This window comes from Patagioenas fasciata, chromosome 3 (assembly GCF_037038585.1).
Source record: "Patagioenas fasciata isolate bPatFas1 chromosome 3, bPatFas1.hap1, whole genome shotgun sequence".
Lineage (NCBI taxonomy): Eukaryota > Metazoa > Chordata > Aves > Columbiformes > Columbidae > Patagioenas > Patagioenas fasciata.
Window position 1 is genome coordinate 42,221,830 of NC_092522.1, and position 27,976 is coordinate 42,249,805.

The window sequence follows — 27,976 nt, forward strand, 5'->3', positions numbered from 1 at the left end:
GACACCGCGCCCCCGGCCCGCGCCGCCCCGCCCGCCGCCTCCGCGCGCCCCCCTCCCGCTCGCCGCCCGCCCGCCCGCCCGGAGGCGCCGCCGGCAGCGCCGCCTCCGCCCGCGGGGCCCGGGCCGTGCCGGGGGAGGAGGGGGAGCAGCGCCGCCGCCGCGGCCGGGCCCGTCCCCCACCGCCTCCCCCGAACACCATAGGCGGCTCCAGCACCAAGATGTCCAACCGGGTGCTCTGCCGGGAGGCCAGCCACGCCGGCAGCTGGTACACAGCCTCAGGTACCGGCCCCGCGGCCCGTAGCGCGGCGGGGAGCGGGGGCTGAATCAGCACTTTCCGCCGCCGGTACCGGGCTCGGGGAGGGGCCTCCAGCCCCGCCCCCGCCGGCGCGGCCGGCACATGGCGGGCGGAGGGGGGCTCCCGGGCCCGGCGAATGGGTGGGAAATCTGAGGGGCTGCCGGGCCCGGCCGCCGCCGGGGAGCGGCCCGGGAGGCCGGTGGGGTGGGCAGAGCAGAGCCAGGGCGGGGGTGCCGCTGTGTCTCCGGTGGCCGTAGCGTGCGTCTCGGGGAGCCGAGCACACCGGCCTGCCGCCGCTGGCCCCTCGGCCCGGCAGCCTGCACCGAGGCAGCGGCGCCTGTCGCCCGGCCCCGCGCCTGCCCGCGCCCTTAGGCCGGTGTTTGAGTGTGGCCAGGGCGGGATCGGCCTTCCCCGAGTGTTCGGGGGTGCTGGACCCCGCCTTAGAGACACGCGTTGCTGCAGCTCCCTGTCTGAGGACAGCGGTGGCAGAGTCAGCGCGGGTATCGTACCCAGGACTGCACACGAACAGATGTCGATATTTCAGAGTGCTCTGGTGTGTTGGTTTTGTGTTATTGAGAGAACACAGGGTGTCTGGGGTGTGTGCAGGGTTAGGAGGCAGGTGATGGGTTGGGGTGCAAATAAAGGTTTATTTCACTTTTTGTAGTCCAAGGTGAGCTTCCGTCCTTTCTTCCAGAGCGCTTTATCTAGTAGTAGTGAAGAGTTATAAAGCAGTAGTTCAAAATGGGCTCTGTCTGCTTAAAAGTGTAGTAGTTGCAGAAAAAGAATAGAAGAAAGACATGGTGCATTGGAGGGAGGACTACTGCTTGCCCTCCCCAAAAAAGACAGAAACGTGTAATAATGGCGTGGTGCCACATACATATTTGGAAATAAGTTTCCTTGGGTTTGGGGGCAGAACTCTGTTGTTGTGGATAGGATGCCCGTTTGTATTTTCAGAGCTGCTAATAAGGAGATTTGTAAAGGATGGTCTTTTATTGGCCTCAGGAGCAGAGATCATTACAGAACTGCAGCAGAACAAGCTTAGATGAACAAGAGGCTGTTGTAAAGAATAGTTCAGAGGGAGGTGAGGGATACAATTAAAAACAGTTAAATAAAGAAATGCATTCAGGTTCCTCTACTGACACTTAAGAAAAACTGGATGTGAAAAGTCATACACTTATCTTGGTTATAATAGATACATTTTTTTCTCTTCTCCACAAATTAATGAACATGAGGCAAAAAATGGAAAGGAAGAAGAGAAATACAGGGGGGAGGATAACAGGAAGATGCTGATTGTGAGACAAGTAGCTGGGCTTCAAATGATGGGTAAGCAGTTTCTAGACAACAATAGAGGATGGTTATTTTCCTTCCGAGTCTTAATATTTCAAACATAACTTGTGTCCATTACAAAACTGGCCTCAAATCTTCATCCAGTGTTGATAGCTTGGAATTACAGGTTTTCCCAGTGCTTTAGAAAGGTAGGTAGTACTGTGTTTACAGAAAGCCAACAAAATCATGTCAAAAGTACAGATTTAAATATGTACAAAGACATCAGAATGTTGAAGCTTTGTGGTAAGACTTCCCAACTTTCTTGTGCTATTATGTTTTCATTTATGAATAAGGCAGAAAATGGCTTTAAAATGTGGAATGGCTAGATGACCTTACACATAAATTTTGTAGTTTGTTTGATATTGGACTTCATACCAAGTTACTGTTGGATACCTGCAAATAAGTTTTGGTTGTTTGGTTTTTTTTTTGTAATTAATTTAAGAGGCACGGATGCTGTTTCCTGTACTATACGAACTCAGTGCGTAATTTTGTTAGACTACACCCTGTTAAGTCTGCTTGACTAGTTAGGCCAGTACTACTTGTCTGTAATAGGACATCCAAAAGCATGTTGTTCCCCTTGGTTTTGGGCAGCCCTCTGGGTATTCCTTGTGGAGGAGGTGTGAGATGGTTGCCAGACACTTAACACTGCATAAAAAAAACCCTAACTGAATCATGTTGTAACGAGTTATGGTGACTGTACTTCTGACAAGTTAAATTGTAACTGTTGGAGTGTGTGTGGTGGGAGTAAGTGGTTGATGTTGCACAGGGGGGAGTTTTGGGAAGTGTGTTTCATTTTCCCGTGTAGGATTTTTCTTAAGCAAGGAAAGAGCATTATTTATGTCTTTTGCTATATAAATAGCTAGTGCTGTTTACATAGGGTATGAGAGCAGGAATTCTCCCTGTTCAGCAAGACAGGGACTACCCATTATTTGCTGCTTGAAAACTAGTTTTTGTTCACGATTTAGGAGAGTCCATCAAAACTCAGGAGGAGACAGATGGGGGGACCAAGAGGGTAATGATGTGTTCATCATAGCCTTAACTTAAAATCTTCCTGTATTTTACGGCAAACCCACATAAGATTTGCTATTTCAAACTGGTAACCAAGGCTTATTTCCTCAGCTGTACTATATGAAGAAAGTCTGGATTTTACCACGTGGTTTCAACCTGCATAGCTTCAAGGATGAAGCTGGGGCAGGGATTAGAGTTTGAATTGTGATAGTCCTTCAGTGCATTATGGTGAATCTTTGTGGATTCTGTTGTCAAGTCCTCCTGCCTACTCTCTTTGTGCTTTGGCCCAGAAGCTATTTGCTTGGTTAGATATAAATGGGTTAGCATTTAAGCTTCCCTTTTCCTGAAAACTGCTCTCTTTCTACAAAGCTGAGTTGGATTACACAGGGCAAGCAGATGCCCTGGAAACCCTTGTCCTGCTCCATAGTTAAAATGACTGCATTAATATTCTCTATGTGTCTGAAAGGGCAATGAGAAGCATGATTTTTGAAGGATGTGTTCAAAATCATGGTGTCTGAAAGCATGTTAAAGGGGCTGTGTGAGGATGACATCAGTTGAATGGTGGTTTATTCCAAGGTGCCTGGTACCTGAGGGTGGAACATCAACAAAACACCAAGGATACTACATGGGGTCCTGGATCAGGGCAGGGCTTGACTGCAAAAGTAGCGCACCCATTGCCATGCTTAAAAAACTGTATCTGCAAGATCTGGCTGTAGAACTCAGCTCTTGGAATGAAGGACTGAACTTGGCTGAGGGAGAAGAAGACAAAGGGTGGATCCAAAATGCAAACCAGCGTTTGTTGCCAGACGATATCCTTGAACTGGATTAGCTGGCTTTTCTGTGCTCCAGGTGTGGAAGCAATATCAGAGGTGAAGCCACAACCATGTAAGCGGGAGGTACTACACTTCATGGAGGGTCAATGTAATGTATGTAAGAGGGTTTAGAAGAAATATCACTTCTCTGTAGAGACTGCTTATGTCTGTGGGGCAGCAATTGCTTCAGATGAAGGTAGATTCTCGTTCCCTTATTTTCTCCAGCTATGGAATATTCACTGCTTAAGTTCTGCCTTGGAAAATATAAATATGTACTACATTCTAGGATGAATACATCACCTAATTGTATGATGCTAGTTAGTTTTAGAGCAAATAAGACTGGCTATACAATTATGCACATCCAGGCATGTCCATGTTAGAATGTCATATCTAACTATAAGTGAACAACTTATTATTAGAGAGAAGTGAGGTCCCAAGCACAAAGCTTGCTACTTCCTACTCACTTGATGAAGCTGCTGAGAAATGGAGTGGGGAAGATGGGCTTCGTGGTGGTGTTAGCCTTTAAATTCTTCATCCATAATGTCCTGTTTTAAAGAAAAATTTAAAAAGCAAGTTCCTTAATACTTTTTTGCAGTTGAGTTCAGCAGGGAAAATTTGATCCAAATGATAACCATATCCTCTAGAATTCTTGGTGTGGGGAAGGTCACATTTGTTCCACATTGGTCTATGTAGCATCTTAATGGACTTTAGATGTGGACCTGTGGAGCATTTATCTGACAGCAAACTGACAATGACGTCTGTTTGGTCAGTGTTGCTTCCTCCTACTTAGCAGGAGAACTGAGTATGGAACAGCTGGGTTTCCAAACTGATATAGTGCTACAACCATTGCTGATAGTAGGCCTCTGGTGTAAATAACATATTTTTTTCACTTGCAGACTTGGATCTGTATGTCTGCTTTAAAATAATATAAGAAATTTCATGTGGCATGCTGTTGCTTCTGGGGACTAGCAACCTAGTTTATGGTGGCTGCTAAAAACACTTGCAAAAGTGAGATAAAAGCACACCATGTAAATTTAAGTATAAAAGTATCACCCTGTTGCACTTCTGTCATGTTGATTTTTAATTTTTTTTTTTTTTTAAGTATCACTGTTGTATGGTGAAATATGTTACACTCTATTTTTGGAAGAAAGTCCCATTCCTGCTGGGTTAATTCAACCACCTAGTGTCCAGACCTCTTGAAAAATTGATTTTGACCAGCAGGGGGAAAGGGAAGATTAAGGACAACTTGAAAGAAAAATGAGATAATTTCCCATGATTTTGAATGCCAGACAGATACATTCCTAGATACAAAAGGAGCAGCTGAAATGTAATGGGAATGACACGCTATTCTGAGCACAGACCATTTGCAGAACAGAGTGTGGTTGCTCTCTCCAATTTACTCCTCCATGTGAGTAGATTCTGTAAGTGCTGAGCAGTTCTGTGTGGAATCAATCCATACACTCCTGAAATGAAAATAAACATTAGTGTATATGCATCTTTTTTCCTGTATAGTGTGCCATTACAAGTGAGATGTGACACACTGGGACGCTTAACATGGTTTATTCACTGGCAGCTGGCCTGACTTGCCTGGCTTCTGGAAGTGCTAATTGAATACTGTAGCACTCTTTATTGAAGTGTTTGTTAATTCCTCTTGTCTCAACTTTTCCCCAGTCTGCAGCATGCTGATACAGACAAAACACAAAGGGTTTTTGTAAACTATTCCAAATTACGCGAGTAAAATGGAGTTGAGAGTGTGTGTGAATAACAGTGCTACGTGGTCTGAAACATGCCCTGCAAAACAAGTTGTATTGGGTATGGCCTATTACTCTGTTTTCCTGGACCAAGTCATAGTGGTCACAGGTGTGTTTTCTGGTAACCTATGCCACATCATTTGAACTAGGAGAATCTTAATTTCCATACACTTATTGATGCAAATGTGAGTTGGTGAGTAATTGCTGTGTTGACTTGAAAGGCCATTGTGTGTATTGTCTTCCAAACTATTTTTTATGATGAGCCAAGTAAAGGGTCTATCTCCACATAAATGTTTGAAGAGAGTTTAAACCTCATGGTACCCTTGTTTTTTGAGTTTGTTTTCTGCTGCACTGGCTTGTAAGTGAAAGAACCCTAAAGGAAGTAGACACTGACCTCTTGGAGCTAGTATTTTAAGGATTACACTTCTAACACGTTTGGATAAAAAATACCACAACTTCTGAATAACTGGCTGTCATGAACCAGGGATATTCAGAACTTGTCTTTTGGGCTGAGGTCTGCCTGATGGTGTCTAGATCAGGTGGAAAGGATAATACTTTGAAGAGCTTCTGCAAATCAGACGTGCCATGAATAATCTTTTTAGAAATTACATTTCTGTTGAAGTTGGCCACTATTTTAGCATGTTTACAGTCTCTTGTATTCTTTTGTAATCCTCAATAAGACCTGCACTAATGCTTTTCTGCTGCCTTTGTACCAAATACTGATGGCAAAACCCACTAACTCTCTTAATAGCTCTTTGAGGTAGCCAGCTTCAATGTGCAATAGCAGTGATTCTGAGATAGTCTTGCTTTTCTCAACTTGCACCTTCTGGGGCTTGGGGGCCTTTATAGTGATATGAAAGTGTCCACTTCCATGAGTAATGTAGTCCCAGCACTTGTGTGCTTGTTGGCACAAGCTGGAACTTCTCATCAGCATCAGAGGAAGTGTGTGCACCGGTTAGAACTGTTCCTGCACTGCCATGATGTTGCTGAATACGTGGTTTCTGGTGTCGCGGTTTCTGAGGGCAAATATGGCTGCTGGGCTGTCTTTCATGGACTCTCAGGGTGGCTGCATCCTACCTTAACTTAGATCAGAAACTCTTCTCTGTAGTGTGTTGGATCCGAGGCGCTGCAGTTGCTGAAGCAGCTAGAAGGAAATATAATGATGTGTGCAGTCTTGTGTGTTATTAGACTATGAATGCAGATGCGGGTTTGTGGAAGGTGGTCACTATATCATAAAAGAGTTTTTTGAAACTGCTTAACTCTGGTGTGCCAAGAACCCTGGCATGCTCCCCAAAATTGGAAGAACTCATCACAGCTCATCCATAAACATAATGTGATGAATCACTGTGTTGTTTGTAGATGGTCATGGACACATGGATCCAGGAAAAAATGTAAAAAGCATGTGAGGGTCACTGAAATGAAAGTTTTGACCTGATCTCTGTTGTAGTGAAAAGAGCTTTCTGCAGTAGCAGGATAATTAATGTACTGATCATGAAACCTTAATGTTGTGACATTAGCTGGAGCATTGCAAATACAACTGTTCTTACCTTGCAATCTGGGAACAACTAATCATAGTGTCTTGCAAATTTGTATGTGCTCTGCAGTGTTAAATACTGAATGTAATGTTTCTTTCCCTTTGGTCTTCTATCTTTTTAAGATATTTTATGGGGAAAGTGAATGTGTTGTTGCTGTCTCTTCCCTTAATTAATAATGGAACACAATATTAATATGTAGACTGTATTATTTAACATTGTGTACTGGAATAATTTTAAGTGCAATTTCCAGGCTAATATTTCTAGCTGAATCACTTAAATACAGTCAGAATCAGGATGTTCCAAGTAAAGAATGTAGATTCAACTTTTACTGTACAATTGGAATTGAAAAAAGTCTTCACATTTTATGGAATACTGGTATTATTAAAACAGACCTGCAAGTATCACCTAGTGAATACTTTCACAAATTCAGGTTACATGTAGCATGTATTAGAGCCAAAATCACTTCTGCAGAGCTGTAAAACAGAAGGTCATTTGTTTGGATCTCTGAATGACCAAACTGGGAGTGTGTTTTATAAAGCCAGGTAGGTGCATGTTTTTTGATATTCTTAACCAGTGAAGTTACAGTTTGATTATTTATTTCTGAATAACTTTCAGTAAAGGACATAACAGAGCTGGTAGAATACTGGAAAACAGGGATGTGGAAGCAAGAATTGCCACTAAAGCAGATTTCAATGTCTCTGTTGTGGCTTCAGTTTTATTTTCCCCAATTTAATCATTACCTGCTGGTTTATGTTGATCTTGCAATGTGTGTAATAAGGGCTTAGGTAGCACTGGTGTAATTTTTTTCCCCACAGTCCTATAGTTTGCATAAGTAAATTTCAGCTTGCTTGTAGGCTGATATCACCGTTTCATCAGTAATCAGTTTTGGAAGAGAGTACATGCTAGCAGTAGAGAATGTGCTCAGCACCATGAGTTGTTGGAAATCACCTACACATTCTAGTCTTTGCACAGGTAAAACTTTGTTCAAGGATTTGGCTATTGTTGCAGTGAGAAACAAAGATTTTTTTCAGGTGTGACCTGTGTTCTTTAAAAAAAATTATTAAACTTTCTGCAATTTTCACTAAAGAGAGAAACTATTTAGTCCTCTGTCACTTTTTAAGATTGGAGTTTACCTGACAATTGAATTAGATGTTTTGGATTCACATTCAAAATTGCGGAGATGGGAGTTCCCTTAGTTCTAGTTATTAAACTAATAGTGTGCCAACCCTCAAAGCTTCAGTGTTACTTACCTTATGTTTTCTAACACCCTCCAAGAAAAAAGACTCATTTATTTCTTAGTACATACACTGTAATATGTATTAGAAGTATTTTTGGGTGTAGACTTTTTCATCTATAGGTAAAAGTAATGAAAGGATAAAAGGAGTAAGGTTTAGAAAAAAAATATCGGCTACTACAGGACAGGAGGCATGTTTAGACAAGTAAAAGTGTAAAAGTTTGGGACTGCGGCATTGCTCTTATTGTGCTCCAGCATCACTTGCATTGCTGTGAGTGCTGTACACACTGAACAGTTTTCACTGGTGCTGCTCAGAATTTTGGTTGAGGTTTATGTTCTTCCAGTTAAAAAAAACAAAACAAAACAAAACACTAAAACAACACAACAACAACAGTTAAAAAAACCCACCACCAAACAAAAAAACCCACCACATATACTGAGACTGAGGTTTTGGAACAAGCGTCACGTCTTCCTTAGCAGTCTGAAAAGGCAGGTTTTGCACTAGTAATGGTGGCTGCTGGGCCAGGAGCAAGTTCCCATTGTGTTGTGTTGACATCTGGCATCTGAGCACTTCAGTCTCATGTGAGGAGGTGAGTTTGGCCATGGAAAGAATGTGCTGGGTTGGCTTAACCCACAAAGCTTGGACTGTGACAGCTGTAAATGGAGGTGAAGAACCAAAGCATGTGACTACCAGATGTCTTTGGGTTATTATTCATTGGGTAACACTGGCATGCATTTAACGTGGAATAATTCCTTCTTGGTTACTTCAGTTTTTTGTGAGAGGATAATGTTGATTGTAAAAATAATTTATCCTTTTAGGCAAGATATTTGAATAAATTCTGCCTTTGGCTGTATCCATAAATTTGTCTAGTGGAGTCTTTGTCTGTGCTTACAATTATTTTTAATTTGGCATAACTTCTGGCAGTTTCCAAAACAAAACAGGATGTGAAATATCCATGGATAATGTCAGCATACTTTAGTTACATACCTATATTTATACCTTACTTCATAGGATTGAAATGCATGTCCTAATGTTTTCCATGAAGTTCATATTTTGCTGCCTAATCTTCCTTAAATCAATAAAAGGTCTGATCTTGCAGTATTAATGCTAAAGCGTATTGATTGTTGCATCTGCAAGGCTTTCTGTCCTTGTGCCCTGGTTAGATTTAAAAACCCAGTTGTGCTCATCCTGCTGGCTGTCTCCCGCTGGGTGTCCCGCCTGTGGCTCGAGGGACGGGGACTTCTCCTTCCACCCCTGTGGCAGGAGGATCCATAGGCAACTGTGCTGTTCCTTGCCTGCACTTGTCACCTTAGGTGGGGGATATCTACTGCAGTTAAACTCAGTGACTATTTGCAAAGGCTTTTTTTTCAGTTTAACTTAAGTTTACGTATGAAGGAATTTACTAATAGAGCTCTTCATGAAGAAGCCACTTGTCTCCTGTAATACTATTCCATATGGCAGAGCATATCTACTGTGATAATGTGGGTTTGTTTATATTTTGTATATCCAATTCAAATATTTTGACTTTAGCCTTATCACTGTCATGTTTGATAAACTGGAAGAAAAACCTGCCTGAACATTTCAAGAAAAAGTTGATGCTAATTCAGTAACAAGAAAATTAGAGTTTTAGAATATCCCCCTTAAGTATTTAGAAGAATAGGAGGCTGCAGGTAGGGTCTACTCCTGTCAGTTCTTTTGGGTGCTGTTTAATTTTTTTTTTTTTTTCTTTAACTAAAAGGTCAGGGGGATATGTTGTATTCTCCATTCTCTCTTTCAGTTAGTCCTTTGGAGAGACAGATTTGATTACATGGTTTATTAAAATAGTACCAAAAAGTATAAGTTGATATGGAAACTTACATTAGGTCAGAATTAATGATCTAAAAAGGCACCTTGTAATTGCATTAAATGGAAAAAAATCTGAAAGCATATGCGTCACCTGGTCCTTATGTAAATGTTGACAGAAGTTTCATCCCTTGGGTCACACAGATCTGTTATTTTACTGCTTCTAGGAAATAAATGTTTGTTACTTTGTCAGAGTCTGTAATAGCAGACTAAGCAAACCTGAGAATCTTACTCTGCTACTCCACTGAGTTTTGGCCAGACTTGAACAATCGTATGGAATTTTAGGAAATTACCAGAGATTCTAAACTTGAACAGTTTGGAAAGTTACCTGCTTTATCTTAACCTAAGACAAATCACCATAAACACCTTCTTAATCAAAAACCCTTCCTAAAGAAGGGCTGGAGGAAGGCCAAGCCCTGTGCTGTGTTGGGGAACAGTCCCAAGGCTTTCTCGCTTTGCTTTGAGAGGTTCTGGTCCTTGTGCTGTTGTCTTGCCTGTGTGTCTCCTTGGAGAAGAAGGGGTCAGCTGGGGCAGAGCCATGTGTTCTCCAGGTCTCTGAGTAGTAGGTGTTGGGGAAAAAAATTGTCTTCTCCTAAAGAGCTTCATTCAGAAAGTGCTTTATCCTTCTATGTACTTTGGGAGAATTAGGAAGTCAAATTTTGAAGTGATTTGTGTCTTTGAAGTGATAAGACTGTGACAGAATACTGTTTTGTTAGTCTCCTAGTAACTTAGAAAGAGGATGGAAATTGAGACCTATGGATTTTTATTTAGGCTTGCCAGCAGACTCCAATTTCTAAGATGTCATTATCCTTCTCTCCAGATTGCGTGGCTCTACTGCCTGTAATTTCCCAAGCAACAGAAGCAGCACAATAAATTTGGGGTGTGGTTTGTGTTGTTGTTTAGTTGGTTTTTGTTTCTTGCGTTTTGGTGTTTTTACAATTTCTTCGTTTAATAAAGTATTACAACAGTGACAGCAGCTAATCAGCATCACTTTTTTGCCTTGTTAGAGCTGTAGATGGCACCTAAGGCATTCATGGTGATTGTAGGCTTAGGAAAACAGTGTTGCACTAGTTCATGTAAAAAGGTCCGATTCTTCACAACCACAGAAGAAATAATTTCTTTCATTAAAAACACGAATTTAGGTTTCCTATTTAAAAATGTGGCTTGGGTACGTCCCCTCCCCAGCTTTCCAGAGAGAGCTTTTTGGCCATCATTGATGAGTGACTGATTTGATTCCACAAAAGTTGGCATCTTTTCTCTGGTTCTCTGTAGCTCTTATCAGCCCTTTGGAGAGCTGTCAGCTTGAGATCTAGGCAGCTCAGGCCATTGCTATGAAATAGTTTTGGGTATTTTATTTGATTTTGACTTTTCCTGGCAAGAGATGGTTTTATACCTGGATGGGCAAGATACAGAAATGTGCAATGTGCGTGCCAGAGGAAAAGCAGCTTATTGCACCGTACTTTACAGATAAGCTCTGCTGACGTACAGTCCTGTCAAAAGCACAATGTCAGCTGAAAAAAGTGCATCTCTCTCTTTGTTAATGACATGTTACTTGTAACAATAGCAGTTGAATGAGTTTTAGTTGAAAGTTTGTTTTGTATTCTTTAATATAAAGAGTATTGTGCTATATTTGCCAGGCTGGCTTCTTCAGAAGTGGCTTTACATCAAAAAGTTTTCTTTGTGATGGGATATACCAAAATGCGTTTTTTTAATGTTGTATTTCTAAAAGGCATTTTTATCACGTGTCAGCTAATTGAATTATTTGCTGCTTGTTGAGGGACAGGATTTACTTAATTAAATATTTGGGTTGACCAATTTTCAAAGTTTAATGTTGCCAAGAATTATGTGTACTTAATAGTATTTGTTGATCAGTAGTTGTTGAGGAACTGGTCTGGTACAAGCACGATGTTTTTGCTCTTTTAGCTGCTTCCTGTGTATTTACAGTTTTCCCAGCATACAGTGTGCTTCGTGTTCTGCTCCTATGCTCGCTTGGTAATGACAAAGGACTAAGTAACGCAGCCATTGGCCACCATCTCAGTATGTGAGGCCTTTGTATTATATCATCTTCCCATATTGGGCTCTCTTGTCATAGGTCATTAACTTTTTAATTCTGAATTCTGCAAATATGGTTACCAGAGGAATCAGTCATCTCTTAGCCTCTCATTTGAGATCAGCAGCCATCCTTTCTAATGATGAAGTGGTATGAGCATCTGTCCACAGTGCAAGAAACAAGTGTGTGTTTGGATATGCAATAAAACAATTTGCTGGACTACAATTTGAAACTTTCCTAGTGTAACCTTCAACATTACCGGCATGTTGTGGTTTGGGTTTTGTTTGTTTGTTTTTAAGATTGAAACACAGGCTTTCATGTTTAAGATGATTTAAAACCTATTGGACTTTATTTGTTAATCTTTGAGGTATAATAGATTCTTTTATGGCTTCAGTATTTCCTTGTCTCTTCATAGGACCCCAGCTGAATGCACAACTAGAAGGTTGGCTTTCTCAAGTACAGTCCACAAAGAGACCTGCTAGAGCCATTATTGCACCGTAAGTTTAAAATCTGGTTTTAGTATACACGATACTTTATTATTTAAATGCTTCCGTATTTTGAGTGATTTTGTGGACTGGTAAAAGCTGATTTTTAGTTGAAAAGAATGTCATGTGGTTTCTAAATATGTGTTTTGGCTATGGCATAGAATGGAAGAAGTCTGTGCACATTTTGGTGTATGATTATTCTTTTGTTGATAGACTGAAGACATGACATTCATTTGTGATCCAGTAAGACAGATAAGAGGTGTATTAGTGGAATCTTTGTCTAAAGATGGCAGCTCTGTCAGTGCACTTCTAGTATAGAATAGCTACACATAATTAAACAAACAAACCGAAAACAACAACAACCCCTCCCCTTCACCCCCCCAAAAAAAACCCCACAAAACAAATAAAGCACCAGCATGGCCCCCAAATAAAAACTTATCAAAGCTTAAAACAAAAGTGATTAAACAGTGCTCAGCTATTCAAAGTGGTTTACTTCTCCTATTTTAGTTTGGTTCTGTTTGGATTTTTTTTGTCCACAGGGGAAATGAAAATCATCTAAGCTAGTTAGTTAGAATTCAATTTACTGAAGATGGTTGCAACATATAATAAGAAAAGTATGTTGGTCATTCCAATTTATTGTGAGTTGGAAGGAAACAGTAGAAAAGCACTTCAAAAATTATGTTTTTCCTGTGCTAACATAGCATTGATATAATGTTTGAAGTATTCCATAATAATATTGAATATGCAGAAGAAATTGTCCCAAATCTGTCTTAGTCTTTCTCAGAGGAATGTCTGGAAAAAGGCCTTCAGCTGTGGAGTAGGTAACCTGGGTTGTTCTTCCAGAACTACTGGAGTTCTTCCCATGGTCTCAACAGTTTTTTTCATTAACCATACCTTTGTTTTCCCACCTGTAAAGTGAGATATGGCTAATAATATTTTTGTAAAAGACTGAAGAAACCTGTAGCACCTTTCAGAAGGCTCCCTTGACATCATATAACACACCTTGCTTGTTCACTAAGTTTCAATTTCCTGTTTATCCCCTTTGCATGGATGCTAATATCTTTCAGAGCTCTTCAGAGTAAGTCAAGTGACACTGAATTAAAGCCCCAGGGTAATTTTCAGGATAACTTGCTCCCAGTGTCATTCTGTGGATGTATATACTTGCACGTTTGCATACATGCATATAAATAAATGTAAAATCCTCCAATGCTGTCAATGGGGGGGCTTGTATCCTCAAATATCCTCTATGTCCCAGGGCTTAGAACACATATCATTCTCAGTGTCACTGAATTAAAAACACCATCCGGAAAGCTGTAGTTCTGTTGTTGCACATACTTGACTCAAAATCAATAAGAGTTGCCCAAGGGTCATGGGTGCTCCTGATGAGCTCCAGAGGCGATATGACCTAAGCACTGTGGAATGTGGGCATGGCCTGTCTGCTGTGACCATGCTGTGGGGTGGCTGTGGGCTGTGCTCCACTGCTTGGCCTGAGACCCTGAGGGATGAATGTTCTCTGGCATTAATGTTTTTAGCACTGTAGACTGAGTCTTCTGCTGTTTTTAACAGTCTTGATGGGAATGGGTCTTAGGATTTGGATGTGATCTTTGAAACAAGTAGTCAGAATAATTCTGGATGGTTCTGGGGCACACACAGTAGCAGGGGTTGAAAAAGGCTCCAGGCCAGAGTGATAGGAAATGATAAAGCACGTGTAGCACTCTCTGCAGCAAAAGCTACCCTGCTTTCCTTGTGCCTGTCCATTCTGTTGCTGAGGTATTCTTCTTCTGTGACAGAACATTTTTACTCTCTCTTTATCTGCTGTCACATGTAGTTCCTCTTGCAGGACCCCTTTAGTGTCGTCATATTTGGTTACTGGAGTGTGGTTAGAAGGGCTTTCTGCAGCAGCTCTTTTGGCTGCACTCTTGGCATTCTCAGGAGCTTCTAATAATATGCAGTAGTGTAGTCTGCCTACCAGTATTTTTTTACAGTAATGAAAGTTGCTTTGCTCTGTAGGCACAATTCCTAACTTTCAAGTAAATGTTCACTGATAGTTCTTTATCAAACACATCCCTCGTACATCAGTAGAGGAAAGTGCTCTTCAGACATTTTGGGAGTTGATTTTGGACCAATCTTACTATTTCCAGTGCATTGGAGAGAAATAATATTGAAGATATTAACATTTAATAGCAATATCAACATAATTAAGAAGTTAAACAATATTTAACATGTTAACATTTTGTACACCTTGATTTGCAGCCATGCAGGATATACTTACTGTGGTTCTTGTGCAGCCCATGCTTACAAACAAGTGGATCCTAATATTACGTAAGTATTGAAGTTTTTCTTTACAAAGTATAAGGCAATGCTATTGCAATTTTCTGAGAAGCTGAATGTGCTTTTTACATTCTTACACCTCAAAGTACTCAAATTTTGACTTTTTACCCTTTTAGTGTTCTGTGCATAACTTCTCTTTTAACATCTGTTCAAATTGTTTGGATGTTAGAAAAGAAAAAACAAGTAGCATTTTTGAAAATGCAAATGTGAAGCAATATTTAAAAAACATATTGAGAATTATCGGTAAGTAACTTTTCAGAAGGGAGGGGTTAAAGGTATTCTTTTTTCGGGTAATAACATTTAATTTATTTTATTGCTTGATGTTCTACTGCTTTTATAAAAGCCCAAGCTGGGATTTTTTTTTTTTTTTTTAGCTGGTGTCAGGGTGTTTTTCTTTATTTTTGTTTTTTGTTTTTGTTGGGAGGTTTGTTTTAAGTATGTTAAAATATTTGATTGTGATTCTGCATAGGTTTTTCAGTGCAGGATTATGGGCTGAATGCTACCAGGATTCTCTTCTGCTGTGGAGAAAGTGACCAGTGTCTGTATATAATATTTGAAGTCAGTGGAAGTTACACACTGTAATAATTTTAAGTGGACTTGTGTTTCTAATAGCACAACAGTGAAAAAAAGAAAAATTATAAAAAAAACGCACAACATGGTACCGTAGCCTGTGCCTGCCTCTGAAAATATGAATCCCGTAATTCAGTGTTGAGAAATATAGTTCTTACGTGTTCTGCTGACTGCAACGTTTTTTTAAATGAGAAAAATTTAAAACATCTCCAGTATTTACTCAAAGTGTTTATTTTGCGATGTTAATATAAAAATTGGCTATGTCTGTTAGTTGCTTATAACATGTTGTAATGCTCTCCGAAGACCATGGTTTTGATTCTTTCTAAACTATTGTAAACAAATTGAAGATAACTAGTTTTTCTAAAATTTCTAGAACAAGTTGCATTCCCCAGGATCAGTGACATGGAGTTGATTGAACTTTCAGGATCATTTGCTATTTTACCGCAGGGCATGTTTAGAATTGACCAGGGATTCATCTTTCAGCTGAAGTAGTGCACATTTGGATATTTTGTTTTTATGAACTCTGTAAAAAGTTTTAGGGTTTTAGTATAGCTTGCTATAGCACTCCATGTGTAAGAAAAAAAATTATTTACATGTGTCCCACCCCTTTAGTTCAGTGCCAGAAACAAGATATGATCGTGAATCCGAAAAGCTGAATTTCCTGTAGGTTTTTTTTTTCTTCTTTTCATTAAGTCCTGTGGCAGGAGACCCTTAACATCTAATCAAGAGCCAGGAACTGAGAGGACTTGAAGAAATAACATCATGATGATGTATGAAAACTTGCAGTATCAGCTAAAGCTGCACATGTGCAGGTCCAGGTCCCTGTTTTTGATGCAACAACTGGATAAAAACAGCATTTGAGAATGACTTGAGACTGAATTTGGTGAAAGGTGAAGTAAGGCTAATTAAGTAAATAAGCGAAAAGCTCTGCATAGATGATAAATCTGTAACCCTAATTTGAGGGCACATACCTGTAGTTGTTGAAGGTGGTGTGTAACTGAAGGTTGTGTTGGTCCAAGGAGAGAATCCAAAAATCTGTTCTAAGGAGCTGTAACACGTCATTCAGCTTCCAGATGAGTCCAGACAGATTTCTAGCCACTGGGTGCCCTCTGGTATTAACCTGCTTATGAGGTTTAAGGCTCTGGGGAGTGTTAGTGAAGGGATCTCATGATCGTTTGGGAGATACCGAGCAAGGCCAGGCCACGGGCTGATCTGTGCTTGTATGCATAGCAGAGCAAAACACTGTTGGTAACCACCAGAAAGTATCTCTTTGTACATTTTTATTAACCTTGTTACGCTAAACCAAGTCTCTGTACAATTGCAGTTGTCTAAATTGTGGGCTTTTGTGTTAACTGTTGTAGCCGAAAAGTTTTCATTCTTGGGCCCTCCCATCACGTGCCCCTTTCCCGATGTGCACTTTCCAGTGTGGACATTTATAGAACACCTCTGTATGATCTCCGAATTGACCAAAAGAGTAAGTGCATGATAAAGCTCACATCTCAAAGACTGCTAAGGCTTTAGTATTAACTGTGGTACTGCCATGCTGAAGGCACTCTCGGTGGTGTTGGATACTTCATCGCTTTTAAGCGGCATACAGATATAAAATTGGTTTTACTCCAATGAAAGTGAACTTCTGAAAGTTCCTGCTGGTTGCAGGCATTTGTTGTATTATAACCATAACATCTTGCTCCTGGAAGTAAAGAATTCTCAGTCTTTGTTTATCTTTTCCATAATGAGTGTGTGCCTCTTGACAAGCGATCTTTAAAAGTGATCTCAAAATTAAAAAGTGTTGCATTTGAATAATAGCCCACTACATACCTGCTCCATTATTCTGTGAAGTATTCTGTCTAAAAAAAAAAAAAAAAGACAGTGCTCTAGTTGGTTTGTGTTTATTTATAATTGAGGAACAAAAAGCTGCTTTTGTTTATATGCATTATTGCATGTGACTTTTTTAACTGGCAGAGTACCTACAGAACTGTTAGTCCATAAAATACCTGTCTTTCAAACTGAGCTTAAAGATGCAGTGAAGATAAATTTGATATTTTGACTTTTGTGTGATTTGAGGTATATCTACTTAATACAATATCTTTTTCAGAAGGGCTAGTTAGTGCAGATGTGTTGCTATTTTGTTATGACTGTGATTAAGCAAGCTAGTCCAGGCTTTTTACATAGTGCCTGTGGAAATTTCCTTAGGTAACAAATGCTTCAGTTTCTGTAGAACTCCTTCATGGAGTGGAGAAGGAGGTGCATCCCTACATCAAATTCTTCATCCAGTGGAGAGTTTTGAAAATGTAGAGATGACTCTGCAGACCACCAAGGACACTTGAGAGTAGAAAACTTAACTTATAAATGTGCATTACTTAGTCAGTTTTTACTGTCTCCAGATTTCATTATTCAGTTGATAATAAATGGTATTAAATAGCAACACATCCAGCAATGGCTCAGCTGATCAGCATTTTTTTTGTTTATTTGTGTTACCTAAATTTTGCATCATAACCAAAAATTTTTCTCAATATACTAATGAAGTTGCTGATTTAACACACTTATTTTGTAAACAGGATCAATTATGTTTGTATCTTAATGACTTGAATGTAATTTTAATCCTGAATTTATTTAAAAAATGGGTGGTTTATGATGACAGCTTGGAGGCAAGTAACTTGTTATAGTGGGCTTATGCTGATAAAGATGCACTGTAGCTTGCTTTACAGTGTTGGAATTTTTTTTAAGTAGTAAAAACTGATCTTTAATTCATTTCAGTTTATGGAGAATTGTGGAAGACTGGAATGTTTGAACGTATGTCCCTACAGACAGATGAAGATGAACACAGTATTGAAATGCATTTGCCTTATACTGCTAAAGCCATGGAAAGGTACTAGGGCTAATTACTTATTCTGTGAGAATGAGCATTGTGTGCATTAAATGTTTGAACTACATGTGAAGTGCAGTAGGAAGCAATAATACCCTTCATGGTATATAACACACATTCCCCCCCCTCCCCTCCCCCCAATAAAAATTTTGGGGAGAAAACAGTCAGAGACTGGGATTAGTTACTGTAATAGAAACTGTGAGTGTAGCCAACACCTGAGTGGTGAAATTGGAACTGTCCCTTAATAAACAAGTTTATATGGGCTTAATAAAGTTTAATATTAGACATGCTTTGATGAATCTTTCTCAAGAGCTGATTTTTTAAAATTATCTTTCCTTTTTGCAAAGCGTGGCTGAAAGAAATTCAAATGCTAATAGGTGTTTTCTGAGGGATTTTAAGTTTGGTTGGAGCCTTAATGCTAGTTTGGAAATCAGGGTTCCATTTACATCTGCTATTTCAGATGAGTACTTTGAATAAGGTGATAATTTTTGCCAATTTCTGGTGGGTTTTGTCCCACATCTCTTTATTTAACTTTTCTTCCATAGTATTTGTAATTTCCCCTGGAGTATCAATATGCATCTGGGTACTATCTTGAGCATTTTCATACATGCTGGAAAATTACCCAATATTTGCGCAGCATCTATTCAGGGAGAATTTAATTCTTCCTTTATTGCTGGTTTCATTGTATTTTCTTTTTGTTTGCCTGGTGTTTTCACTTTGCAGCAAAGATTAATACTGTTGGGGGGGGATTTGTTTTCTGAAATTTAAGTCGTTTCAGGTTCTAAACCAACTTCCTAGTATGACCTTACCAAAGTAACTGTGTCTTCAGTTCAATAGTGCACTTTTAAAACATTCTGCAATTTCATTTAGCAAGCCCTGAAAAAACTTGAGATGTTACTTGAATTACAACATTTTTTCTTTTGCTTATAAGCCATAAGGATGAGTTTACTATTATTCCTGTGTTGGTCGGAGCACTGAGTGAGTCAAAAGAGCAGGAATTTGGAAAACTCTTCAGTAAATACCTAGCTGATCCTAGTAACCTCTTTGTGGTTTCTTCTGACTTTTGCCATTGGGGTAAGTTTCACATCTCTTCATGATGGAATATTTTGTAGTGATTTTGAAAGACTGTATTTTATTAAACATTGAACATTTTAACTTCTGGTAAATGCATCTGTGAAACTTAAATGACTCCGTAAAACTGAAAAAGGATTTTTCTTTTTTAATTTCAAACAATAGATGAAGAATATTCATGTGGTAATGTGTTTTCAGTGTAGTGGAGGCAATAAATGGTGAAGGTGTATGGGTTTATATGCATCTCTTTACTGTTGCAATGAAGTAAGTGTCTGAAGTTTCTTACTCTTTTTACTCTCCCTTTAAGCACCTCAAAGCAACTTGCAAAACTAATTAGCTAAAAATGCGCTGGACATGGCAACAACCCTCTGATGGAAATAACTTTTGTACATTTTGCTGCTGGAGGAGGTAGCAGTTGAAGTATTTATGCCAATTCACCAGAGCTATCCCAGTTCATCATGGTGGCAGAGCTGTAAAGATTCCAGAAGCCTTGACTTCTGTCCTGTTTTAACACTTTATTTTTCTTTTAAGTGTTGATAATAGCTGGAAAATGGACTACCTCAGAAAGATATATTTTATGTTATGCGACAGACCTTCCCTTTTTCATTGTCATCTTTAGTCAACTTACGTAATTAAGTGCGTATTTTACTCATCTCTGAACTGTGGAATAGGTGGAGATATACAAGAGTGCCCTGGGTTCAGTTGTGGCTAATGAACCATCTACAACTGTTCATTGAATTATCATTAACTTTTTCTTTTAACCTTCATTTACTGTGGGTATTGTTGTGCAAGCAGAAGTAGCCTGACTCCAGGGTTGACTTTGTCAAGTGGGATAGTGAAATGGAATGTTGCTTTAGTTTTTAATGTATAGAATCAGATTCCAAGGCAGTAACAGGCAATTAATACGTGATACTGTAGTGTCAGTTCTACGTAGTAGGTTTTTCTTTAAGAATGTAACTGCCCGTCCTGTGTTTTTTCACTTTGCTTCTGGGCTACTACTTTGATGATTGCCCTAGAATTTCCTTAGTGGAGATAAAAAGTATAAAATAAATGAAGATTACTACTTTACAAATATAATAGTTTCAATTATGTAGTAAGTACTAGGGAGTGTTTTAGCTACGATTTTTCCCTTTTTTATTTTATACATGATTTTTGTTTCAAGGTCAGAGGTTCCGTTACAGTTACTATGATGAATCCCAAGGAGAAATTTATAGATCCATTGAGCACCTAGATAAAATGGTAAGTTTTCAGATTTGGTGGAACTAACTAACAAATTTCTCCTGTACATTTTATTTCTTTGAGCACTTTAGAAATTTCTCTAACAAAATATTATAGATTAGCTATTTTGTTGAATGTATACTTTTCCTTTGTTTACCACAATGACAACTCAGCTGTTGTTTCTAGCTAGTATCGTCCATTTTACTGGCTGCACATATTATATTGTGGGTGTAATCTAATAAACATAATTTATGAGAATAAATGCATGTTCACCTACCTAAAATGCCCTAGCATAATGTAATTCCTGTCATCACACCCTCTTATGTTTTTGAGAAGCAATAAGAATTATGAACAAAGTATTGTGGTAGTTCAGGCTTGATCACCTGCATATCAAAACAGCTTTGTGATCCTGCTAATGGTTTCATCAATGCCCATTTTGAGGAAGAAAGGCTGCAGGAGATTGTCCTGGTCAGGAAAATGAAAGTCACCCTTTCCTTGGGAGTAATCTTTCCCCCAGCCCTCACTCTGCTGGGGAGAAGCGGTAGACCACACTTCATTCTGGGTTTGGCAAACAGCTGAAAGGGATGCTAAATGCATAAAGATCATGATGATATTGCACTTTCTTTGCAGTCACAGGAGCCAAGGATTTCTTATTAAATGAAAAAATTGTGTTAGCATTCAAGACTATACTTAAGGCACAGAATAGCAGTAATTCCTCTGAAAATGTGTAACCTTAAAATTTGGTTTAGAACTGTTTGGATCATATATGTAACTTCTGCAAAATCTGTTAGAAGGGGAGTACTGTTGTTATTCAGGGCATGTTAATTTTTTTCCTTGTCTTGAAGGAGTAAATCCTGTCTGCTGGAGGGGTCTCTGGAGCATTTTGCGTTGTGTATCCTTATTAACCTCTTGGTTTCTCCACTATTCATTGCTGGAATGGAAACAGTAAATAATTTACCTTCATTCTGTTTATCCCATTTTTTAATAATTCTTGTTGTCAGTTGAGAGGTTTCTTTAGAAAGACAAGTGTTTTTCCACAGAGTCCCAGAATTTGCAGCTCTGAGTGGTTTTGCAGGAGAGCAGATTAAGGTGCATTAGCAAACAAGAGATTCTCTTTGTTGATGTCTGTGGTGAAAGCTTGTAGAAAGACTGGGCCTTGGCTTTTAATTACTTCTAGTGAGTACATTGCTGCACCAACTCTTTCTTGTGGTGGTTATTCAGCCAAAAACAAATAAATTATGTCTACTGCTTAATAACTGTGAAAATACTTTTTCAATCTTAACTGGAAAATTAAACATGCTGTGTAGCAGTATACTGTGGTTATTTGTTGCTTGTTTATATCATGCCATATGTGAACACATGACTCCATATTCAAACTCTGTACAGGGTAGATTTTCCTTTCGGTGAATTTCAGAAATTTTTAGTAATATTGTGGGTACACTTGAGATGCTATCCACAGTGCCACAAAGATCTTCCGGACATGTTTCTCCAGCTTTTAGAAGTTTATTCAATTTTACATGCCCCACTCAGCTTCTTGTTTCATTAGATAAGTATTGAATTTTTTAATGTAATTTGGCCTGCAAAAGCAACTCGTATTGTAGTAACCACTAGGCTTCCACACAGAGAAAACAGCATAACTATACTAAGACCATCAGAGGTTTTAACCTCTGCCATTACTGGCCCAATAATTTTATTGGACCTAACAAGCAAAGCAGTTGTCTGAGTACTTTGTAAGCAGGAATATATTCTGGGTTGAGATGAAACTACCTTTCCTTAGAAATGCCCTTGTGGGATGACAATGGTCTCTTCTTTATTTAGACTGGACCTTAAGTACAGATGCGTGATGGTTTTCCTGGCTAGTTCACAAACAACGCTAAATGCTTTGGGCATTGAAGATTTACTAACCTGGTAACCACTGTGACAAATGTTATTTGCTGTGATTTAAAGTTAGAGCTCTCAGACTCCAGGATAAAAAAAAAAAAACAGACAGCAGTAAATATTGCTGGGCAGATGTAGTTTTCTCCATGGTAACTCTTAATGTGGCCTCTCTGTTACCCTGGGGTACCCAGTGCACCTCATGAAGTGATGGTGAAAGGAGTAAACAGCCCCACGGTTAATAGAGGTACCTTAGGGAAGCATCCTCAGATGAAAAGTTATAATTGAGCAGCTGATGTGCAATAATTTGTTTGTATATCATAACCTGATACCTACTATCCTTTTAAATAAAAGTGGGGGAGTATTCTATAAGATGTCATTGAAGAGTAATTCATTTTTATTATGGCTAGCCAGAAAATGCAAACTGCTCACTTCAGTCTTCACTGCCAGATTGCTCATTTTACATCTATTTGTGAAATCTTACACCTCACTTGAGTCAACAGGAGGATTCTGTTACCTCAAATGCTGAAGGGGAGGTTAATGCAGGCGCACCAGCAGCCAGCAGTTGTGGTGCTGGAGCCGGGCACAGCATGGGTGGCTTCTCAGATGGCTTCAGTGAACTGCTGAGTTCTGATGCCTTCTGCGGTGCCACCACAACGTGCCAGCACCTTCTGCAGTGCTCTAGCCTGGGGAGGCTGCTTAGCTTGGGTGTCGTGTTAGACCACAGCTCTCTGCCCTCTCTGCAGTGCCCAGACAGTAATTTTCCTGTTGGCTATTTGTCTTCTAGTCTGAGTGAACTCACATGTGAAAAGATAGGTGGACTAGCTAGTGCTAAGACCAAGTTTGCTTCTATTTCCACAAGTGTGCCACTAGTTTATATTTCTTTTTAAGTGTGAAGAAGCAACTAAGTAACTGATGGCAAACTTAAACTTGACCAGCCAAAGGATTATTGTAGTATATAATAAGCCTGTGCGTTGTGGCTTTTTTTTTTTTAATTGTAAGCTTGTAGATACCCAGTCCTATTGGACGTGATATTTAAGAATGTAACTGCTTTTAATCATATTAAGTGCACTGTACTAGTGTATTGTAGATGCCGTAGATGGTGTCCGGTTGACTGAGATATGCAATTTCTGTGTGGTGCCATGATAACCATGTGATAAACTGCAGAACAGTGTGATGGTTTGCATTTTTATCATGTGGGTTTTGATGTGTGTTTTAACACTGTTCTAAAACATGCCCTGCTGAGTTATTTTGAATATTGAGAATGATAAGCTTCATGCTTCTGCTTTTTAGAAAAATAAAACACAACCTGACAAAAATGTTTCCTTTGTTCCTCAACACTATTTTAGACTTTTAGTCTTTGCTCCTCTGCCACAACAGTTTTTAAATCCAAAACACTGAAAAGCTCAGTACAGCTGAATGCTTATAGGATATGTGTTAATACCCATTTTCTATGGGGTTTCTCCAGTCTGTGATGTATGGAGCTCTGTTAGTGTTTGCTGGGATGAACTGCATAGCTCTAAATGTTTTGCAGTGCTGAACTGTGCATTGAAATGAGCTTACTAGGCATTCTCATAAATCCATGTCCACTCATTTGAGGCAAATGCTCAAATGCCTCTGCCCAGGATGTTTCTATTGACTTACAGCTATAAAATGAGTCTCTCAACTGAGCAGCAATTTTCATTTTTTAAAGAGTCATGAAAGGGTTTACTAATGGAAAAATATATTCTTGTGAGCTGTTCAGATCTGAGTAAGTGCCTTATGCACATTTAGTTTCACTTGAGTATATGGCCACGTTTGGGTCTGCTTTCTTTAGCTGTGTATTGACGCATACAATTTACAAGTAAATTGGTGGTTCAAAGACATACTGCTTAAACTTTAGAAATGCAATTGATATCTGTGTAATCACTGCTAGCTAGAGAGTAGCTACATTTATTTTTTTGGCACTCATTTAGGTTCTGTGGATCTGGAGTGAGTAACAGCTGTAATTACTGGCCGGGGGTCCAAACATGCTCTCCAGAACCCTGGAAGAGCTGAACTCTTGCCAGCAATTGCTCAGCGTAGTTTGATTTCATTTCTCCATAAAATTTATCTCTTTATGAATTCATCTTATGTCGGTTTTTAATGAAAAGTACACAAAGGTGGTGATTATGGTTGCTGTTTTCTAATCCTCCCTGACTCCTGGGAATCTCCAGCTCCTCAATTCGAAGCTGTGATCCAGTCAGAGTAATTAGCCTATCTGCCAGATCAGCCAACGCCCTTGCGGAGCATTCAAGAGGTTTCACTCTTGAGGTGGAGACTTCAGACTGACTGACTGCTTCCTGCATCGTGATTTCTCATTTTATCACCCACACTTTCCCAAAAGCAGGGGAAGGGGGTTGGGACAATCGCAGAAACCTTAGGAGAAATTCTCCCCCTTTCTGATATCAACCTCCCATTGTTCTCATACAAAGTGTATTTTTTTTCCGATCTCTAAGGAAAACATTTGTGTTTCATCAGCTACATGTAAGAAGCATAGCTGTGTGTCTTACTGAATTAGTGAGTGTCTGGAGCTCATTTACCTGGTGAAGGGAATTAATCATTTTCAGAGAAAGGAAAAACACAAGAGGATGGAGTCTAATACAGGCAAAATAGGAAGACCGTGATAAAACCCAGACAATAATTGATTTAGACTTGCTTTAAACTACTTACATGGTTTTTGATCTGTTCTGTGGGATGGGGTAAGACTAGGCTGTATATGGAGTTGTAGAATTATTTTTACTTTTAAAAATGCAAATGTTTGATTATGTGAAAGGTTTTGTTTTCCATACATGTGCTGGTTTTTGTAGTGTGACTCCATGGGATGATGGGTCTCACTGTGGATGGAGAAAAGGATGAATATATGTGACTGTCTTATGTAAAGTGAAAGCATCATCTCCCAGCTCTTATGTTTCTGTCATGCACCAACTTTCTAGTGCTGTAGAGATGTTCTGGATCTGCTCTTTATGCTTTGAGCAGATGGTCCCTCTGAGCCCACATCAGCTGCCTTGCATGCCTGGTGTGTCTAGGATACGTCACACCTGCTGCGTGCTTGAATTGCATGTGCGCGTGCTGATGATTTGTCTGGGGTTTTCAGATATCCAGAAGTCCCGGGCAAGTGCTCAGCTCGGAGCTTAGTTACCAGGGAGAGGAGATGGAGGCAAAACTTCTTCCTGCTTTGCTCTCTTAGTACATGCTGTACAAAATCCTACGGAAGTAGGGCACCCCTGGAGGTGGGATCAGCTAGTCTGCAGGAGGAGCTTTTTTAACATGAGCTTCACTGGTATCTGCAAAGATAGCTTCACAGATCTGTGCGTCATTGACAGCTTTGGAGAGCTTCTGCACTTTTAGTTTGGCAAGGGATGGCAGCAAGATGACTACAAGCTAGAGCTCACATGCTGAGATTCCCTTGATACAGAGTAGAGGGTTTTTTCTCCCGAAGTGTTCTGTGTTCTTAGAAATAGGTGATATCTAAAAAAATAATCAGTGCTATTGATTCTCTTTCAGGGTATGAGCATTATAGAGCAGCTAGATCCTGTATCTTTTAGCAATTACTTGAAGAAATACCATAACACAATATGTGGAAGACATCCTATTGGTGTGTTATTAAATGTAAGTAACTTTTGGTTTGTTGAAAAATGTGACTTTTAGCAAAATGCTTATATTTGTTTTAAACACACTATTGCTGGACTATTCCTTCAGTTCTGAAATGGCAAGTCTTGAATTAATTTATTTTTCCAAGTGTTCTCAATTTGGTCTCCATTTTCCATGTCTTACATATAAAGAAATGTAAGCTCTTTCAAGGGCTGAGGGTTTTGAGTTCCCTAAGGGAAATGAGGTACCATGTTGCTTTTGAATTTCAGTAAAATACAACCATTCACTTTCTCCTGGTCTTAAATAAAAGTTCAAATAAATCCATCTCCCTGAAGAAGTGCATACTTACTCTTTTGAATCAGTACTTAGAAACATGTATATATTTTTTTCTGTATTGCTGTTGGCTAGCTATTGTGAGTGCCTTGTGATGACTAGCAGCATTTTTGAGTTTTGCAAATATGATGAGAGATTGCTTCTGTAGTTATTAGCGTAGTGCACCATTAACTCATGAATTAATGGCAATTAGAATTCAGATTAACTGGTGCTTTCTAGTTACGGTATCCTGCTTTGATGATGCAGTGCAGATGTAAACCTGGCTTAACTTAGTTGTCTGAATTGGGTCACAGCTGCTTTACAACACTGCTGCAGATTTGTCAAATTGCTTGAGTGAATCTCACTGTCTTTTTACTGTAATTCAAATCTGAAACAGAAGCACATTAACCTTTTTAAAAAAGAAAACTTAATTCACTAGAAATGTAGTCTATATGGAGAACATGTAGAGGAACCTTTTAAAGTGGTGTCTATAAAAATTAGTATGAGCAATACCAATATTGGGGATACATGTAGCAAAATTCAGTACTAGATGATCTTTTGAAGTCCCTTCCAATCCCTAACATTCTGTGATTCTGTGACAACTCTGCGAAACTATCCAACTCAGCCCAAGATAGTGATGAGCTTTGCTGTGAATCTGAACCGAATCCTGTTCATTCACTTTTGCCAGTTGTCACACTTAATAAATTATCTTGATAAATTCTTTTTCCTTAATGAGAGAGAAATATGCTCTAAAAAGTGTTAATAGTGTTGGGTTCTTTCTGCTACATCTTTGTTTCTGCATAAATTCCCCATGGAACTGAAAGCATTGTTTCTAAAGGATCTATTTGGAAAGGTTGTTTAGAGTTGCTTTATAGAACTGCATAGATGTACAAAATGCAGCTGGGGGAGAGGCCGTGAATGAAACAACACAGAAATGGGTGAGGTCCACAGATTACTCCAAGGTGCATATATTAGTATGAAAGATGATGCGAGGACCCCTGTGGGGAGAGGAGAGGACTGAGATCTAGCAAATGTCATAATTTCACTGATACCTTTTTAAACAGCTTTTTTTTTCCCCCTCTTTTCAGGCTATCAACGAGCTCCAGAAGAATGGAATGAACATGAGCTTTTCATTTTTGAATTATGCTCAGTCCAGCCAGTGTCGAAACTGGCAAGACAGCTCCGTGAGTTATGCAGCTGGAGCGCTTATGGTGCACTGAACCGCGGAATGCTCAGGGATGGCACCTGCACACACTCTGTACACGGGGTCCCAGCCCAGCCCTTACAAAGATACAGCCCCTGGTCTTTGGGTATCCTGAAACCTCAAACTAATAGAACTCTCTTCTTTTCTAGTAGGTGTAGTCCTTCCTTAGTTTCAACTCATTTAAAAATGCTTTCTTGTTCAGGACAATGGAAGGAAGGCTGGTGTTGAAACATTTTGTGATTTTTTTTTTTTTTTTTTTTTCTTTTTAAGATAATGGCTATGAAGGCATGGTGGCAGACAGTCCTTACAAATACAACATGTAAAGCATTTACCATATCCTAAATTTGCACTCTTTGCAGACCTGTGCACATGTACTCAGCTTTCAGAATAGTTTCGCAAGTTGTAAACGGAAAAAGGGGTGGAAGCTTTTTATTAAAAGAAAAAAAAAAGCAAAACAATGCATTTATAAGTATCCTGTATTAGAATATAATAAAACTCCAGTATAGTCAGTTACTACCCGTGATGTACAACAGGTATCTTCTATTTTAGTTGCTAATAAAGGGCTACACAAACCAAAA

At 39.4% G+C, this 27,976-nt stretch overlaps 1 protein-coding gene across 2 annotated transcripts; it reads left to right on the plus strand.

The window, feature by feature from the left end:
* Positions 1-89: 89 nt before the first annotated feature.
* MEMO1 (mediator of cell motility 1) lies at positions 90-27,976 on the plus strand. 2 transcript variants are annotated; one of them, XM_065834409.2, is made up of 9 exons: positions 90-279; positions 12,270-12,351; positions 14,593-14,661; positions 16,602-16,714; positions 17,998-18,109; positions 19,038-19,180; positions 20,340-20,416; positions 25,796-25,900; positions 27,283-27,976. In XM_065834409.2, the coding sequence occupies exons 1-9, from the start codon at positions 219-221 to the stop codon at positions 27,412-27,414; spliced, it is 894 nt and encodes a 297-aa protein (XP_065690481.1). In that variant the 5' UTR covers positions 90-218; the 3' UTR covers positions 27,415-27,976. The 2 variants fall into 2 exon arrangements, with proteins under 2 accessions (XP_065690481.1, XP_065690480.1); XM_065834408.2 differs by lacking the exon at positions 90-279 and adding an exon at positions 1,545-1,618.